Source organism: Macrotis lagotis, chromosome 3 (assembly GCF_037893015.1).
Source record: "Macrotis lagotis isolate mMagLag1 chromosome 3, bilby.v1.9.chrom.fasta, whole genome shotgun sequence".
NCBI lineage: Eukaryota > Metazoa > Chordata > Mammalia > Peramelemorphia > Peramelidae > Macrotis > Macrotis lagotis.
This window is the reverse complement of record NC_133660.1, coordinates 247,922,819-247,942,740: the sequence shown is the minus strand read 5'-3', so window position 1 is coordinate 247,942,740 and position 19,922 is coordinate 247,922,819. Positions and strand designations below refer to the sequence as shown.

The 19,922-nt window shown below is 37.4% G+C and overlaps 2 protein-coding genes across 5 annotated transcripts in view; one reads left to right on the top strand and one right to left on the bottom strand.

Moving 5' to 3' along the window:
• The first annotated feature begins 275 nt into the window (after positions 1-275).
• Positions 276-9,906, top strand: SVIP (small VCP interacting protein). Its single transcript, XM_074230395.1, has 4 exons — positions 276-425; positions 5,403-5,453; positions 6,861-6,971; positions 9,735-9,906. Exons 1-4 carry the CDS (start codon positions 372-374, stop codon positions 9,747-9,749), a joined length of 231 nt encoding a protein of 76 aa, XP_074086496.1. The 5' UTR covers positions 276-371; the 3' UTR covers positions 9,750-9,906.
• An 8,580-nt stretch (positions 9,907-18,486) lies between these two features.
• Positions 18,487-19,922, bottom strand: part of GAS2 (growth arrest specific 2) — a 175,729-nt gene continuing 174,293 nt past the window's right edge. For all 4 annotated transcript variants that reach the window (XM_074230393.1, XM_074230394.1, XM_074230392.1 and 1 more), the window contains exon 8: positions 18,487-19,694. In XM_074230393.1, coding sequence (XP_074086494.1) covers positions 19,476-19,694 — 219 coding nt within the window. In that variant the 3' untranslated portion in view covers positions 18,487-19,475. The remainder of the gene's footprint in view (positions 19,695-19,922) is intronic.

Here is a 19,922-nt window from a genome sequence, read left to right as displayed (position 1 = left end):
GAATTCATCTCCCAGTGCCTTAGTTTCTTTATCTGTGAAATGAATATGGTGTGTGTGAGAGAGTGGGTGTGAGTGGGTAGATCTGGGGGGTCTGGGGAGGATGTGGGGGCGTATTGTGGGGGCGTGGGGGTGGGATCTGGGGGTGTAGGAGTGTGCGCGCCTCTCCGTCTGTTATACTGGCCGTTCCCCCCCCCCCCCCCCGAGTTCCAATACCTGCCTCCCCACTCTTCCGGCACCCCAGGTGAGGGCAGGCCGGGCCGGGCTCCGGGCGGGGCCTGGGCGGGGCCAGGCGGGCGGGGCCTGGGCGGGGGCCCCGGCCACCCCGTTTTCTGTGCGGAGGGCAGCGGGGGCAGAGGCCACACGGCGCGGACATGGGGCTGTGCCTGCCCTGCCTGGGAGACGGGACCCAGGAGCCGCCGGACATAGTAAGTGAGGCCTCGCGGCCCCGCGGCCCTCCGGAGCCGGCCCGGGAGCCACAGGTGGCCCTGACCGCCCCCCCCCCCCCCCACGCCCGGCCGGCCTTCTCCCCCTCCTCCCCGGGCCTGGGGGAGCTGGAGGCCGCGTCCGGGGGGGGGGGGGGGCGCAGCTGCGCGGCCGGACAATGGGGGCCTGTGCGTGCTGGGGCCGCGCGAGCCCGGACCCGGCGGGCCGCGGCCGTTCCGGTGGGTGGGCCGGGCCCGAGCCGGGCACAGCCGCCCCCGCCCCGCGCTCTCACTGAGCGCCTGGGGGTGCTCCGGCGAGGGGACGCAACTCCCGGCCCTGTAGGGCTCGAGCGAGAAGAAAACCCTGCTCCTAAGCGACTGTGGAGGGCGGAGGAGGCGCCCCAGGGCCATGCTGGCACCTGGGGCAGAGAGCGCCGGCCCAGGGGGCACAGCGGATACATAGCCATCCATCCACATTTGACATACATACAGATATATATATATATAGATATATATATATATATAGATATATATGTATGTATGTATATATGTCTACATACATATATGTATGTGTACATGTGTATAGCATTATGTGTTGTATACACATGTGTGCGTACACGTGTGTGTATGTGTGTATACGTATATGCACACGTGTGTATGTACACGTGTCCGTGTGTGTGTACATGTGTGGATGAATGGATGGATGGATAGATGTGTATGTGTATGTCTATATATGGATGAATTGTATATATATATATATATATATATATATATATATACAGATGTATGTGTGTATGTATATAGGATGGATAGATGGATGGGTGGATGGATGGATGGATGGAGATATATGTGTGTGTGTGTGTGTGTGTATGTATATATGTATATATATTTATATATATATATATCAGAAATAACATATATGAGATAATGATTGACTATGCTCTTCCTGGCTCTGAGACCGATTCTCTATTCATTGTGCCTTTATTACCTCTTTTCATGGGTTTAGACTTGCTGGGATTATGGCATCAGGACTGGCCCATTATTTCACTGGCTTTGAGACCTCCCTGGAGAGGAAATTCCCTCTCCAGGACAGATGAGAGACTAAGAGAAATCTAGAGCTCTAAGGAGTTCATGGTTTAACCCTGGGGAATCCCTATGGGAGAGAAGGGACTGCCTGGCGCTGAAGTCTGCTCTCTCTCCACTCACCAGATTATGTAGTTGAGGTTTTCTTTGCTTAGACACCTGCTCTCTGTTCTTTATCCCAAGTTGCTTCTCTCTCTCTCTCTCTCTCTTTTTTTTATATATTTTTTTAGGTTTTTTGCAAGGCAGATGGGGTTAAGTGGCTTGCCCAAGGCCACACAGCTAGGTAATTATTAAGTGTCTGAGGTTGGATTTGAACTCAGGTACTACAGACTCCAGGGCTGGTGCTCTATCCACTGAGCCACCTAGCCACCCCCACATGTTGCCTCTCTTAAAGATGAGGATCAGAATAGGGAGAAAGCACCTGGGCTTTGGGTAATTTATGTAACTCCCAGGACACAGTACTCTGTAAAAGTGCAACAGTCTGAACCTTTTCTGCAGTTTCCACTCTTGGAAAGTTGCCTGGAGTGTGAGAGGTGACCTGCTCAGGGTCTCCTATCCAGTAGGTGGGATCTTGAACTCAAACAGGACTAACTTGGAGGAACTCTTCATGGTAGAGGGAGAGATGCCCTGAAGGAGTTAGGCCTTAAGAGGGTACTGAGTCCTGACACTGCTTCTGCAACTTCCTGTTTGCGTGATCTGGACAAAGCCTTTAACCTCTGAGACTAAGCCTCAATTTCCTCCTCCGCTAAATGAAGAATAAACCATGCATTACTTGCCATGCCTGGTTGTGAAAATCAAATAAATTAAAACCTTTAAAAGTTTTGCAAATTTGCCCATGTGACTCATTTAGCAAATACTCCCTGTGGGTCTTCTTGCCCTTCATTGAGCTATGATATAAGGAAGTTGGCAAGGTCCTTTCAACCTTGATGGAAAGTTTGAAACAACAAAGATGAAATTTCAAACTTATTGGAAGAAAAGAGGGTGATGGGAAAGGCTGCCTTCCCTGGCAGTAAGAGCTGTCTCAAAGTGTAATGAACTGGCTCCCCAGGGAGTGGCTTCCCCTTCCTTGGATGCCTTGGTCTGAGGGACCTTTTGGTTATAGCAGGTTATTTGTGGTTGTGTGTATAATGTATGTGATGTGGGAATGGTGTGTGTATCTGTGTTTGTAATAAAGTCTAGAGCTGGAAAGACCCATAGAGATTAATTGGAAAGGCCCTGAGAGACTAATTAAGTCCAAAACATTTATTTTACACTTGAGAAAATAGGCCCAAAGAAGTTAACAAACTTAAGGTTCCCCAGGTACTAAGTTATAGAAACGGGTTTTGAACCCTGATCTTCTGACACTATAATGTTTCTTTCTATTGTATGATGGTGGATCAGAGAGAATGACAGCTGGAGATTTTACTTACCTCGCACCTCCCTCCCCCGATCAATCCCGGTCATGTTTTCCCTCTTTTTAAATTATTTTTTTTTTTTTGTCATTTAACTATTTTGGCAATTTGTCTAACAGTATTTAGTTTTTGTTTTCTTTGAGGATTTCAATGGTTTTTGGTTGATTTTTGGCTTCTGAATTTTATCAGGCTATAGAAATTTAGAGTTTAAATTTATACCATAGAGTCAACACTGGCATGAACTTGAGAAATCAGCCACTTTTTATAAACGGAAAATTGAAGACTGGAGAACTGGGGCCTTGCTTCAAGTCACACAAGCTGCAAGTGGCGAGGGTTTGATTGCAGGTTCTCTGCCTCTCTTATCCACCACATTCTTCTGTACCTGGCCACTTCTCACCAAATGTTTTCTTATTCATTGGCAGAATTTCATAAATTGTAGTTTGAGTAGAGAAGATTGTTCTTCACATTCATTTTTATTTTCCAGTTTTATATTTTCAGGACTTCTAGAAGTAGTCACTTAATTAGAAAACTTCTCACGGTACTCCTCATGGTACTACTTACTGTACTGTGATCAATTTATATTTATATTTATTTACTGTAAAATTCATTAGTAAAATATGGTTCTGCCTCATTTTTATGGTAATACAGATGTCCATTCAATTTATTCATCTTATGGAAAGATCTTTTTTTCTGACATTATGGTTACATCAATATACTAAAAGAGGACTCCTAGGAAACTCAAGGGACACACAGTTCTTCGCTGGCCAAAGGTCTCTTGAGAAACCTCTGTGCAGCTGCAGAAGCTCGGGAGTCAAGGGACCTACATTGTATCGCGAGCAAGCTAACTTCGGTCCCTGGCACTTCAAGTAACTTTTCACTTGTATACAGTGTATGTCTTGTCTTTTCAGCTCAATTATAAATGTGTAGATGTCATCATTGGGGCTTTGAGCTTGTGTTTATATCCTATGTAAACTATTCTGGCACTGCTTGTCAGAAAAAGAAATAACCATTTCTAGACCTGAAAAATATTAAAACCTCAGGATTGCAATGAATTTATGTATTTATTTGGGCCTTTTGCAACAAACCTTCTATACACTAAAGGAATTCTTGCTATTAAATACCCAAGTCCACACACTGCTTCCTTCTTTGCTTTAGTCTGTGATAAAAAGGTAGCAATTCTTCCCAAGGCCAACAACCCTTTTTCAATTTTTCCCTCATGCTTATATTCCCAGAACCTTCCCACACCCTTAAAATGGCAACAGGAAAAAAAAAACATTTTTTAAACTAGTCATGACAACCCCCTCTATCATTTTATTTCCCAATCCTTTCTTAATTAAACACTGGTTTGGTTTTTTTGTCTTCTGTAACCCTTGTGTTCCTTTCCTCTCCCACTTCTCACATTGTTTCTGACTTTCTAAATATTACCCCAAATTCTCTTCTGCCATTTCTTTCTTCCCACTCCCATTTCTTTCTGCCCACTCCCATAGTTGACACTCCATTGGAAGGTGATATAAGGATTACCTTTTGACTTGACCCTCTTCATAGTACTTTGGGCTTTCTATCCACTCTGTAGATAAGGAGAAGTCTAACAATATTATGCACATTCTCAAGGCATTTTGGTAACACCCTGTTACATTTAGGAAAAGATAAAACTTCCCCAGCTTGTCTTTTAAAATCTTTCAGCTGCATATTTATTCACTTCATCTACTCAAAATTTCAAACTAGTCTTGCTGGTCACCTTCTATATAACCTTTCATCTTCATCTCCTGGTCCTCCCTGCATGAAATCGCCTTTATCTTCTCTTCTAATTCATCTCCTATACAGGGCACAAAGTGATTTTCAAGCACATATCACTCTGCACACTCCCATTTAATAAATCCCATGACTCCTTATCAAATCCAGAAAATATACTATTCTTAGTAGGCTTTTGTATTTCTTCTTAACCTAGCCCTAATTCTTTGCCATTCTCGTTGTCCACTACCCCTCTTCCTATACTCTCTGATCCAGCTAAATTGTCTTCATCTCTGTTCTTGGTCTAGATTTCTCAAAAATTACCAAAATGAACTTAAGTTGGGTGAGAGTAAGGCCAGTAGCAGTTGGGAAAGTCAAGGAGAGATGTCTGTAGAAGATGGTACTTGAGCTAAGATTAGAAGAAAAGAAGAGTCTTTTGAGCCCGGGATAGAGGACATTGTGTATTCCAGGCTTGGGAGGAGATGGAGGAGGCCAGAGATGGGTCTCATGCTAAGCCCTAAGTCCTCTGTCCTGCCAGCCTTTTAGTATCTCTATCTCATTTACATAAGTGAAAACAAGGCTCTGTGGTGTAAAATAACTGACCCAAAGTCTAACGGGCAGAGCAGGCTGCCCAGTTTGAAGGTTTGGTTTGCAGGCCTGAATTCTTCCTATTGCAAAACACCACTTCCTGAGTTAACGTGGTAACTTACTGGTCTGTTTTCTCAGAGATTTTCATGATCATTTTCTAAAAAAAAAATTTATCAATTTTTCACAGGAAGACAGAAGATTAAAACTTGCAGAAGCTGCAGAAAGAAGACAGAGAGAGGTAAGTTTTGAAAAATATGGTTCTGATTATTTGGAACTATTTAAAAATATTTGCCATTATATGTATTAGAATTTTTTTTGTGTGTGTGTATATATATTTTATATTTTAAAAGGACCCCCAAAAAGAAACCCATTAAGTTCAAAATCTACCTTAAATAAAAGATTCATGCTACAATTCCTATAAATTATTTTAAAAATAAGATCCAATTGATAAAGAAAATTCTACATGCAATTTTTTTAGTAATATATATTGTATGGAATGGAAAAATGTTAACGATTTACTAGGTACTAAGTACTAGGTCCACAAAATAGAAAATCAAGGGTACCTTTCCTCAAGGAATCTCACCCTCTAATCAAGGGAAAGGACATACAAAGAAAGAAGCTTCATGCAAGTGAAAGGCTTGAGATTTTTTCTAACAAGTGCAAAAGAGTGGATAAGATGTCAAAGCCCTCCAGACCATGGGGAGCATGGGCAGGACAGATGGTACCTGATCAAAAAAAAAAAAAAGAGTGAATTCAAAGATCAGAGGGGAGTTAGAATTTAGGACACTTCCAGGAGAAGATGGAGATGTGAAGATCACAGCCTGCTTCTAAAGTGGGTGTCTGATATATGATGTGAATGTGGTCTGAGGCCCAATACACCAATCTGTTTTTTTATTTTCCTCTCAGACTAAAGCAAAGATGATGGTCAGTGTGATAATAATCTAATATTTCAAGTACTCATGATGTCATTGGCTTTGCTAAGTTTCGAATCACAGTCCCTCGGTGTCTTAGCAGTTTGTCTTCATGGGTTATGAATGAAAAAAAAATCTCCTGGTAGTTAAATTTGTGATAATCATCCTCCTTGAACTTTAATTATCTTTGACCTCCTATATAATTAAATATATGTTCTGTCATTGACTCTGAGGCAGAATAAACAATATTTTGAATAAAAATAAATTAAATATAAATTAAATAGATTAAAAATAAATCCACTTAAATATTTATTAGAACAAATACATGTTGAATGAAGAAATGATTGTAGCCACTCAGGGAAGGCTAAAAATTTTGAGAAAAGATTATATTAGTATGTTTGTTAAATAATGGTTTGAGTAAAACCAAGTCTTCCCAAGTCTGATTTTTTCAGACTCATGAGTTAAGAATGAATTTTACATTTTTTACATGTGATATAACTTCATATAAAATTATAAAGACTACTTTTAGCTTTGACTGACAAAGCAAATGGCTGATTTGATCTGCAACCCATAGTTTTGGGACCAGTGATGAGAAGTCTGGTTAACCAATTATGAGCATTCTTCACTTGGCGAACTATTGTTGTACATATAACTTAATAAAACACCTGGTTTTCATTTTGTGTTTGAACAACAATATAATTCATTTATATTATACTGATTTCTTTTTCCTAAAGTCTTCAAATCGAGGAATTTTAAATCTGCATTCTGTAGAAGAAAAGAGGAAAAGAAAGGAAAAAATCGAAAAACAGATGTCTTCTGGTGGTTCATCACAAGGAGGGCTTCGAGTAAGTGTAAAGATACCTCCTGACTCTGGAGGCTGAGGGTGTGGTTTTTAATTTTTTTATATTTTTTATATTTTGGTAATTGCATTTTAATATGATTGGTTCCCTTTGTGATCCTATGCATTTTGTGCATTTAAAAACATTTGGATAAGACATTTCAAGAGTGCCAGACTTCCAAAGGGTTCCAGAATACAAGAAAGGTTAAGAATTTGTGACTTAAAGTAGAATGTAACTTGCAGACTAGTTTTTCATTTATGGGAAAATTTTTTTAATATTTTGAAAATTAAATTTTAAGATGTAATTTTTTTTCTTTTATAGATATTCAGCTATCAGATGGAAAATTGAAAAAATAATATCTGCCAGATTTAGGGATGTAAATTAGAGGGAGATAAGATTATTTGAATATATAAAAAGCCAAGTTAATGACATATCTTTTATAAGAAAACCCACATACATATATATACCTATGTGTGTATGTACATTATAAATAAATAAAATGTATTATTTATACATATATTATGTATATATAATTTATTCAAGTATAATTGAATTTTAATTATAATTTATTTGAGACTGAAGTATAGCCATATTTTTGCAAGGCTATCTTCCAAATTTTTATGTTTTTGAGATACAGTGCCAGAGCACTCTAGTCATCTGGTAGAGGCAATACAATAGCAGTTTTTATTTTTGAATTGATATAATTTTGTTTAATTTTATTTATGATTACATCTGACTTTTAACTTCTTTAATGCTATCTAGAGTTTTATCTATTATGTTATAAATATATTAAAATCTAGGAAGTTTGAAGCAAAGATTTAATTATATAAAATTAAATTGTGTTAATTTACCAGAATTTAATTGATGATTTTCCTTTTATTCTTTTAAATACCATTGTAGGATTAATGAAATGAAAAATATAGGAAATACTTATTTTCAATATAGATGCTTTTACATCAATAAGAATTTTATTGATGTAGGATTTTTGTCAAAAATCTCACTTTTACCCAGGGTTTATAATAAAAAAAATGCTTTATATATTAATATAATAGAATCGAGCCTGTATGGACCTTTCTTCTCTTCTAGGACTTTCTTCCTGAAATTATTTACAGAGAGAGAAAGCAGGAAGAGAAAAGTCACTGGCTTTACTTACTCAGGGCCTTATAGCACATTACACGTGTAGCTCTAATGAAGCCTATTTCACTATTCTTGTTAGTGTTTAAAAGCATCATACTTAATTTAGGGGAGGGGGGAAAGCAGGTATAGCAGAAAGAACCCTGGTTTGGGAGGTAGGGAGGACTTGGGTTTGAATTCCAGATTTTTACATGTCTCAGTAGGTTGGACTCTTGTACCTCATAGAGGCTCCATTTTCTTATCTAGGCTGGTAGTTGTTGCAGTAGATAAGAATTTTGGACTGAGAATCAGTCAGACTTGGTTTCAAATCCTGCCTTATAAGGAAACGCACCTGAGCATGTGATCTAACCTCTGAGCCTTAGTTTATCTATAAAATGAGAAGGATCTTCCCTGACTTTTCTTCAAGGTCCAGTCCAGTTCTTTTGCCAAATAACTTTGTCATTTATTCCCCCAACCCCTTTATTGCTAGTCTCTGCTCTTTAGAGATTATCTCAATATTGTCCCTCCTGTTAGAACTTTTGTCTTTTCAATGGCAGGAACTTTTTTGCCTTTCTTTGTAGTATAGTGAAGAAAAGCATACAGCTTGTAAATGACACTAAATCAGTTCTTCCTGATTTGACTGTCTCCCAAGATGATTGGGAGAAACTAATGAGGTACCATATAAAGGCTTTACAAACCCCAAAGCACTGCACAAATGTTAACTATTTGCTTTTCTGCTCTCTATAAATGAGTGGTGTGAGAAGATGATCTCTACAGTCCTATAAAGATCCTATACAGTCCTCTACAGTCCTATAATTTACCACCATCATAACAAAAATAGTGAGTAAACGTGGAATGTAAAAGCAGATAGACCATAATAATCCATACCCTCATAAGTACTTTAATCCTCACAAGTGGTCAAAAATGCAATCTTGAACGAGACAAAATTCATCCTTTTCTATTTTAACGGCTATTTGTGACTGCATAGGGACCGATTATCTTTGTTCTGAGCACTATCCCCGAGCCCATAATAATTATTTAAATATATCTATGTTTATTAAGACATATATATGTATATATATATATATATATATATATATTTATTAGATATATAACTATATCTAATCCCTCAGTCATGGGACTAAGATCCTGTGTGTCTACCTATCTATCCCAGTTTTTTTCAAATACCCTTTTTTTTGCAAGACATTGGAGTTAAGTGACTTGCCCAAAGTCACACAGCTAAATAATGATTAAGTGTCTGAGGTTGAATTTGAACTCAGGTCCTCCTGACTCCAGGATCAGTGCCCTATCCACTGTACCTCTTAACTGCCCCTCAAATATAGTCTTGCAGTTTGTCATTACAATTATAATCTTACCCTAAGCTAGGGTTAAAACTGAACTGTATTGATAGGTTACCAGTTTTTCCTTATTTTACTTTCTTATGTCTCCAAGTAGAATATAGATCTTTATTAGTTGATCTTACAACTTTCAGTTCTCACTTTGGTGTAATTTATATCTTGAGCAGTATTGCTAACTCTTTACAGAATTCATTTTGTATTTCTAAGTATGTGACTACTCCTATTTATGCATTATCAAACCAAAATTTTTATTCCTGTAAATTCATATCAAAGTAATATATATCTCTTCATTTTTTAGTGGACAGTTTCATAAAAATGTGTGCCAAATGGAAGATAAGACCACTGCCAATAACCTGTGGAAAACTGCAATCAACTGGCGCTTCATAATGTGGCTTTTGCATATAACACATTGACACTCTTCTGTTTTAATGTGATAAATGATAAGTAAACTGTATACTGGAAATTCTTTATTTTTTGAGCAGACAAGCCTCTAAATGTTTAACAAGATGGCCAAAACTTTTCAAGAAAGTCTCTTTATTTTTGCACAAGTAGCTATTCTGAAAGGCAGGGGTTATATTTGTGATTTTACTAAGATAAAATAATACTGCATAATATATTTCTGCTTTGGGTAGTAACGATTAAATCTTTAATCAGTGTTTCAACTATATTTTTATAAAAAATTTAAGTGAATATTTATAGCTTTGCTGATATATATTGTGTTCATTTTTGTATTTATTCTGACTTAATGACTAAGTAGAAGGAAAAAACCTGAAAAATAATTTGCAGGCTTACATGAAACCTATCTTTCCCATATCCTTTGATTCACTGAATGCTTATTTGTAAGTAAATAAAAGATTTAATCTGATTCGTTTTCTATTTGTTTCATAAATTATGTTGAGGTAGGTGATTTTTATTAAGAAAATTTTTCTGAATTTAAACCTTGGTCCTTTTTGGTACCATAAGAGGGCAGTGCTGTACTTACATAGATAACAGATCAGATTTATTTCTCAAAGACTTTTGTTATAAATAGATTACTAACATTTGTCAAAGTATATACTCTATAGTCATTTTAAAACAATCTATTAATGAATTACCATTAAGGCAAAGTGTAATTTCACTTAATTTTCATTTGTGAGAATATCAATGTGTGGACATTTGGGTGATGTACCCTTTTACATCCACATATGCATACTGACATATTTATGCATTGTATTCTATGTATATATTATATATATATATATATATATGTAAATGCATTTTATATGTAAATATGTATATATACATACATGTTATATATATATATATATATATATAGATATATATAGATATATATATAGATAGATATATGGAGAGATAATCACACACACACATATATATCTTTATCGCCCTGATCAGTATTTTTCCCATACCCCAGATGATTATCAGGGAACTAAAAAAATTCTTGCAAAAACTCAAAGAGTACCAGCCAATTATCTCACCTCAGTAAAGGTTTATATCATTTATATATATCAACAGATACTATAATTTTGTTTATATATATGTATAATATATGTAATATACTCATATATAAAAATGACCATATGTTCCTTTCTGCATGAAATTAATAGTATAATTCAAACTTTTTAAGATTCAGTTTTTTTGGAACATGCATGATTTGGAAACCTTTTTACTCCTCGTTTTCATAGTTGTATAGTAAAATATCAAATTTGACCAAATTGGTTACATATTTTCTTTTTCTAACTTTGCTCTAAGACAGAGGTTCTTAACAAGATTCCTTTGTGAATCTGGTGAAGCCTAGGAACCCCATCTGAAAATAATGATTTTAGATACATAAAATATAACATGGTTTCAGAGAACCAAAGAGAGTGATTTAAAGATGCAATTTTTTCCTATTCACATTTAAAGATTTTAAGATCTCTTCATGGACCCCATGGATCTAAGTCACTGATCTGTAGGAATGTCCAGGAAATATGCCTGTATTCTTGGACTGGCTACTTCTGCCTTTTCCAGCCACCCTTGCCCTCAGCAACAAATTCCCTAAAACATACTCCTCCTGATTTCACCACTTTTGTCTCTGGCACCATCACCATCTGCTTAGGTTTAAAACCTCAGTGTGGCCTAGTTTTTCATATCTAATCTGTACCACTCTGAATTCACACATCTGGTCATTAATTTAGAGCTGTAAGAGAGCTCACAAGTCATTCAGTTTAATCCTCTCATCATCTGGTTGAAAGAAGCCAAGTGATTTGTCTAGTGTTGAATAAGTAATGTGTTTTGGAAGGGGCTAGATTGAACTTGGATCTTTCTGATTTTGAGCTCAACATGTTGGCCACCACCCCTATTTTCTTTCAACATCACTTCCTTTTCCTCACCAACTGCTGCCATTCTGTTGCAGGCCTATATTTCTATCTCCCTAGCATATTGAAGGGGCACTGTTCAAAATCATTGCTAAAATTGAGTCCTTAGTTTGACATATAAGGATGTCCCTTAACCCCAAGTCCCTGAATGACTTCATCTCCGACTGTATCTCATAGAGTACTCCTTAACTCCTGTAGGTTATAACAATCACTCACTACTTTCTCTATATACCCAACACTTTCATTCCCAATTTTCTTCACCTTAGTTCATGTTATTTCCTGAGCCTGAAACTTCTATCTGATCCATCTTCATCCTTTGACTTTTTTACTCATGATTTAAAACTCTAAGGATATCTTCATGAAGCTTTCCATTATTTCCCTAAGTAACAATAGTTATGGGTCAGAGGGATTCCAAGATTTAAAACTGGAAAGGACCATATGATCATCAAATGACCCATGCCCCTCGGTTTAGAAATGAAGCTATGAAGCAAAAAAATTCCAGGTCTCTTTGCACAATATCAGTTTATTTATTTATTTATTTGTGTAGACCAGACACTTTGGTGAATTTTCCATCTAGAAACTCCCTTTACCTATGGAACTGGTCTCTAAACTAGTCTTAACACAAGTGGCCTGGGGCATTGAGAAGATAAGTGACTTATCCCGGGTCACATAACTAATACATGACTGAGGTATGACAAACTTTATCCTCCATACTATTTTGCTGTCCCTCTTTTTAAAATAGATATTTAAATATAACACCTGTGTATTATTTGGGAAACTAGTCTTAATTAGCTATGTTTCAAAGAGAAAGTTTGGAAAGCTATTTTTGAGTTGTGCTGAGAACATGAAGAAAAAACCTATTTGAAACGTAGGGGAAAAGCTCCATTTATTTCAAAATTATTCATGCTGAAATGATATTAAAAGCATCCCTTACACTAGATGAATTTGTTCCTTATCTAAATTTGGATTGGCCTTAAAATAATTTGAAAATAACTAATGCCACCATTAGATTTCAAAGTGTTTAGGACATCATTAATAAAAAAATAAACTAAATGTACAAAAGTTCAATGAATTTAAATTTATTAATTTGGGGAAATCCAATGTGGCAATCTCCTTTGACCAATCCAGCAGCCTATTCATGGGTGAGCCCCAAGGGAGTTGCTTATGGTAGATAAAGTCTGAGGGGCCAGTTTCAGAATTACAGCTAGTAAGTATCATGTTGCTTCTCCTGCCAGACAGTAGTCTTGTTTAGCCATAGCTACACTTTCAAAAACTATTAATAGCTACGATAATTAAAATTATTAATTATTTAATAAAATTAAATTGAGTAATTAAAAGCTACAATAAAAAGAGCCTTCTCATGCCAATATAAATGAACAATAAGAACCATTCCCCATGTGTTTTTTTAAAGGTAGTTAGGGTTCTCCTGAATCGAAAAAGGGGTAGGGGAAGAGTAAGACTTCAAAAGATTTGGAACCAGAAAAAAATCTTAAAGACCATGTAATCCAAACTCTTCATTTTCCAACTGAGGAAACTGAGATCCAAGGAGGTCAGGACTTGCTTTACTTAACATAAAGTAAGGATTATTAATGGCCCTTTCTTCTCTATTCATCATTTCAAAGTTCTCTCTCTTGAAGGACATTTCTGATAATGAATTTGGATTAATTTAACATCATGATGTTTATCCTTGTTTCTCAAACAAGACCATGACATCAGGGAGGCAATGCTATGACAAGCTAGTGAAAGGATACTGTGCCTCACTTTCTCCTCTGGAGCCATCTCTGTGCAATGGTTGTTGGGGATGACTCTAAATGCAAGGCAATCAGGGTTAAGTGACTTGCTCAAGGTAACACAGCTATTGTGTCAAGTTTCTGAGAGGCTAGATTTGAATTCCCATCCTTCTGACTCCAAGGTCAGTGTTCTATTCAGCCAACTAGCTACTCAACTTTTTCAACTAATTGCTCAGACCCCACCCAGACGAGGAAGCCCATTGTGCTTTACTCAGATTTGGTTGGAGATATTTTCTTTGACTAGATTGCTCAAGACCTGGAGTTAACTTAGAAGTAAATTACCTTTTGTTGTTTGCCCTTCTGTCTTATCTCTTTATGTCAGAGAGATGATGCCATGACATGCAAGTGAATTGCATTCCAGCTCATCATAGTAATTTTCATCCTCTCATTGTTAACCAATCATAGTTGACTGCCACCCTCAGGGATAGCCCTCTTCCAAAAGTATAGCCCACTGCTATGCTTGTCTTTGATATTTGAGTACTACTGACTTCTTTATTAAAATACTAGTATTATTGATTAAATGACTAATTACCCAGAAATTATGTCTCTTGAACTTTTGAAATGTCACAATAGAAAGGAAGCAACTCTGAGATTAAAATTCAAGACCTCTAATTGCAAATCCTCTACTTCTTCACTTGCCCATCACAAGAATTCTCACCCATTCAGTGCTTCAGAAGAGAAAAATTGGCATTTATTCACCTACTTAGAAGTCATTGTTGATTCCAGCTACCAGACATTTAATAAAATTTTAATGAAAGTGAATTTTTATGGGGGGACTCTAATTCATGTAAGACTTTCAAATTCAATTGAGCAGTTTCACTTGATATTTCTGTAATACATAGTACTGAACTGGGAGCCAGGAGCCTGGGGTCTACTCTTGGCTCTTCTTATTAACTATATGACTTGAACAGATCACTGCCTTCTGAACCTCATTTTCCTTCTGTAAAAGGAATCAGATTAGATGACTTCAGAGTATTATTTTTATATTCTAATTTCTAGTCAAGGTATTTTTGTGGGTCCTGTGTAAAGTTTTTGGAATTTCATACCCAAAAGACTGAATCTTGACCCTAACATATTCGATTTGCCAGAATTATGCCATGATGTGCTGGCTTTCTGATATAAGAAAAATGTATATTTGAAAAAAAAGTTAATGAAATTCCTTTTCTGATCAACCCCATCTCTAATTTTTTAAAGCTAATATCAGTTCTAATTTTTCATTGCTTTTTAAACTTTTGAGTTCCTTTTAGACTAATTTGTGGTGAGGGAGACTAGAGAAATACACGTTTTATGTTAATTCTTGCTCAAATTAAAAATGGAATGTAATTTTTTATCGATTGCAAAGAGAAAATAAATGAAATTTGATGATTTATGATTTCAGATAGCTGTACTTAATTTGTCTCCAAAATGTTATTAAAACTTTTCCCCCTAGTTTAGAGAAGCTATTATTTAAGGCATGGTCAACTAGTTAGATGGAACAGCTTTTGTTGACCAGTCATGTCTGATTCTTTGTGGCCCCAGTTGGAATGTTCTTGGTAAAGATACTGGAATAGTTTGCCATTTCCTTCTTTAGTTCATTTTACAGAAGAACCAAGGCCAACACAATGTTGAGTGACTTGTCCAGGATCGCACAGCTAATAAGTGTCTGAGTTCAGATTTGAACTCAGGAAGATGAGTCTTACTGCCTCTATGCTCAGTGCTCTATCTACTGAACCTCCTGGCAATCCTCTAAGCACTTCTGGAAGCTACTGAATGGCACAGAATGGCACTAGAATGGTTGGCCTGGAGTCCAGAGGACCTGAGTTCAAATCCAGTCTCAGATATCTAGTTATGTGGCCCTAAAAAAGTCACTTAACCCACTTTGCAAGGTTGTTTTGAGAATAAAATGAGACATTTGCAAATATGTCTAGTATAGAGTAGCTGGCAATAAATGCTTTTTCCCTTATCCCTTTTCAACATTTATGCTCAAATATAATTAATTTGAACTCAACTTTTCATATTTTGTAAGTTATAATGGACACTCAGGAAAGTAGGTCATTAAGAAGAGGCGACTACATCAGGAGTATTGTGTTCAGTTCCATTTGAGGAAGGACATTGATGAAAGGGAGCTCAACCAGAATAGAGAAGATCCTTAAGTTCATCTTCAGCAGATCAGTCTAAAGGATGGAGAACATTTGAATATCTGGAAAGCAGAAGAAATAACAGGGGAGATGATATCTCTTGAAAGAGTGACAGTATGGAAAGGGATTCAAGCTCAGAAAACAAATCAAGACCAATGAAAAATTACAAAGAGAGAAACTTGAATTTGATGTAAAGGGAAGAAAACATGTCCATTAGAGCCTTACATAAATGAAGAAATTGGATTATCCCTTGATAGAGGTCTTCAGACAAAGACTGGTATTTGCCAGATTATTGTATCTGGGATCTTTTTTCTGGGGTTATGAGTACCAGGAGATGGTTCTTGCAGTTAGTTCCTAACTACTTCTGAAATTCAGCAAAGAGTTCCATTTTAAGTTAAAGTACACAGGGCTGGGATCAAGATGGGACCAAGCATGAAGGCAGGAATTCTGGAAGCTCTTCCCCAGGACACTCCAAATGCCATAAAATTATGACTCATAACCAAATTCTAGAGGGACAGAACCCACAGAAAGATTGAGTGAAACAATTTTCCAGTCCAAGACAACTTGGAAGATCCTTGGAAGAAGTCCAGGGTTGGAAAGAGTCATAACACAGCCCATACCATAGCCACCTACTCTAGCCTTTCAGAGACAGTCCTAGGTCCCTAGAGGCTCCGGGGTTGGTGGCAGCATGAGTGGTTTCCAGACTTCAGCCCAGGGATCGCCAAGGATAGCTTGCTTGTAAAGTTGGGTGGGAAAACTGCCACACCAGAGTGAGCACAGAGCCCAGTTTAGCATGGGCCTCAGGGCAGCACTCCCCCTGAATTTGTATAGTCATACAGCAGCTGCCTGAGGCAGGACTCTGCTGCTTTGCCCATACTTGGATCCAGATCACCAACTGGGGCCCCCTACTACAGCAGAGCAGGGACCCTCCTCACAGCTCTGGAACAGAAGGGTGCACTTGTGGTCATCCACAGATCAGAGCACAGGCCAGGAGAGCAGTCAGAGTCTCTAATAAGACTTTGAAGGAATTAAGGTCCCTGGGGAGTCTCTCAACCCCCCCCCCCAAGCTTTGAAATTACAGTAAATCAGGTCATAGGCTCGAGAAATGAGCAAACAACAGAAGAAAAAGAATCTGACCACAATTACTTTTGTCCCATGAAGGATCAAAATATACACTCAGAAAATGACAAAGTCAAAACTTCTGTATCCAAAGCCTTCACAAAAAATATGAATTGGTCTCAGACTATGGAAGAACTCAAAAAGACTTTTTAAGGCAAGTAAGGGAGATAGAGGAATAATTGGGAAGAGAGTTGAGAGCAATGCAGGAAAATCATGAAAATCAAGTCAGCAGTTTGGTGAAAGCGATAAAAAAAATAACAAAGAACATATATTGAAAACCAGTTTAGGTCAAATGGAAAAAGTCCAAAACATCAATGAGGAGAAAAATGCCTTTAAAAAGCAGCACTGACCAGCTATAAAAGGAAATTAATGAAGCCAAGGGAAGCTGATGACTTTGTGAGAAATCAAGAAACAGGAAACTAAAAGAATGAAAAACTAGAAGAAAATGTGAAATATCTCATTGGAAAAACTGACCTGGAAAACAGATCCAGAAGAGATGATTTTAAAATTATTGGGTTACCTGAAAGTCATGACTAGGAAAAGACTTCATTTTTCAAGAAACAATCCAACAAAATTGCCCTGAGATCCTAGGAGCAGAGGGTTAAATAGAAATTGAGGGAATCCACCAATCATCACCTGAAAGAAATTCCAAAATAAAAACTCCCAGGAATATTATAGCCAAATTTCAAAACTCCCTAATCAAAGAGAAAATAATAAAAGCAGCCAGAAAGAAACAATTCAACTACTATGGCACTAGTTAGGCTTCACAGATTTTTGCAGTGTCTACATTAAGGGCATGTAGGGTTTGGAATATGATATTCTAGAAGGCAAAAGAGCTTGGATTACAACCAAGAATCGACTACCCAACAAACTGAATATCTTCCAGGGGAAAAGATGGACTTTCAGTGAAATAGGGGACTTTCAGACTTTCCTGTTGAAACAACCATAGCTGAACAGAAAGTTTGATCTTCAAGTACATGACTCATAGGGTGAACAGAAAAGGCAAATCATAAGGGATTTAAATGATGTTGAACTGTGTGTATTTCTGCATTGGAAGATGATTCTGATAACTCATATGAACCTTCTCATTTATTAGAGCAGTTAGAAGGAGCAAATATAAACAAGGCACAGGAGGGAGCTGAATATGAAGGTATAAAATATTTAAAGATAGAGTTAATGGGTGAGAAAGGAATGTACTGGGAGAAAGGGAAAAGAGAGGGCTAAGATATTTCATGTAAAAGCATAAAGAAAAAGCTTTTTCAATGGAGTGGAAGAAGGGGAAGGGAAGGGGGAATGAGTGAGCTCAGAGAGGAACATAAGTACTCAATAGGGTAGAGAAATCTCTCTTACCCTAGAGGAAAATGGAGAGTAAAGGAATGAAAGGGGACAAGGGGAGGGGGGGGGGTGTAGGTAACAGAAGACAAGGAAGATCCTTAGAGAAGATATTCAGAAGTAAAACACTTTTGAGGAGCGACAGGGTAAAAGAAGAGAGAAAATAGAATAAATGGGAGTGGGGAGGAGTTGAATGAGGGAAATACAGTTAATGATAGCAACTATGAGGAAAAAATATTGAAACAATTTCTCTGATGAACTTACAATAAAGAATGCAACCCATCTCACAGATGGGGCCAATGGCATCTGAACAAAAAAAAGTACACGGATGCATCTTTCATTTTAAAGTTTTTTTCTTTAATTTTGTGGATCAATGGGGAGATGCTTATTTTTCTGTCTTTATGTGCAAGACCAGTTCTGCCCCAGCATACAGTGGTATATAAAAATCCATGCCATCATTGAACTTAATTCACTATAATGCACAGCAAAGAAGGATTCACCCCAGAAACACATTTTGACAAGAAAATATTTTAAAATAATATGGAAGTCAAAAGAAGTCTCAACTGTACAATTTATTGTCAAAATATCAACATGGAAATTACTTGTATGGATTGTACTAAATTAGTTGATATAAAACTGTGCTTTTGTGAGACAATTCACAAGCAGTTCTCTAAAGGGCTTACTGGTAATTTTCAATAGAAGCCCCAGAGTATTTGGTCATATAAGTAAGAGATGATCTTTAAGGCAACTGTCTAAGTGAATGTAAACTTATGGAAAGTGGCTTCCAAGAAAACGTGCTTATTGACGATGGTGTTTGATTGTCTAATAACACACAATCACACTAGTGTTCTTATTTTAAAGCTTGATCAGAAGTCCTGCAATGTGTAAAAGTCTAAGATGCTCAGTCTGTCAAAAACAGGGCAGATATATTCCATTGACTTGTACTTAAACCCTAAATGTTCTTTTTTTAAAATTTTGTTTTGTTTTCTTGTTTTTTTGACTCTTAACAAGGTTCTGTAATTACCTAGAACCAGGTCTTTTAAGACATTCTAAACATAATGTTCACATATTTAGGAGTAATGATTCGTCTAAAACTTGGCTAGTATATTTGATAATAGCATTTCACCTAAGAGGTCATTTTCTACAAAAGCTTTAGAAATAAATAGTGCTACAATTTAATGATCCTTCAAGCATAATGCCATTGTCTGTCTGGGTTTGTTCAACTTCCCAAAGTCCTTTCAAGGCACCTGGACTATGCTGACTACACTGGAGGAGTAACTGATGTGGGCCTCAGTGGAAGTCCCCTTGTGGTGACCAGCTATGTTCATTTAATCTCCTTCTTGGCCTTGTAATGGGCAGAGACAACCAGGTAATTATCTGGATTCATGTCCTTAAGGGTTGGTGATTTGCTCTGGATGGGGGAGGTCTTGCCATCCACACGGGAGATCTGGAGCATGCGACAGGGATCATGTTTCAGCAAATAGCCAGCAAAAGTTTCCCATCCTCCTCCCACACGGACCATAACGTGCTTGTTGTGCAGCATCTGAAATGGTAAAAGAACAAAGATGTAAATATTTTATTCAAGTAGCCTTTGAAACCTAGTGGGAGGACTTATTAAACATTATTATATTTAGTGGATAGAGTGCCAGGTCTGGCTTCAAATCTGGCTTCAGAACTTACTAGCTGTGTCACCCTGAACAAGTCACTTAACCCTATTTGCCTTGGTTTCCTTCTCTGTAAAATGAACTGGAGGAGGAAATGGCAAACCACT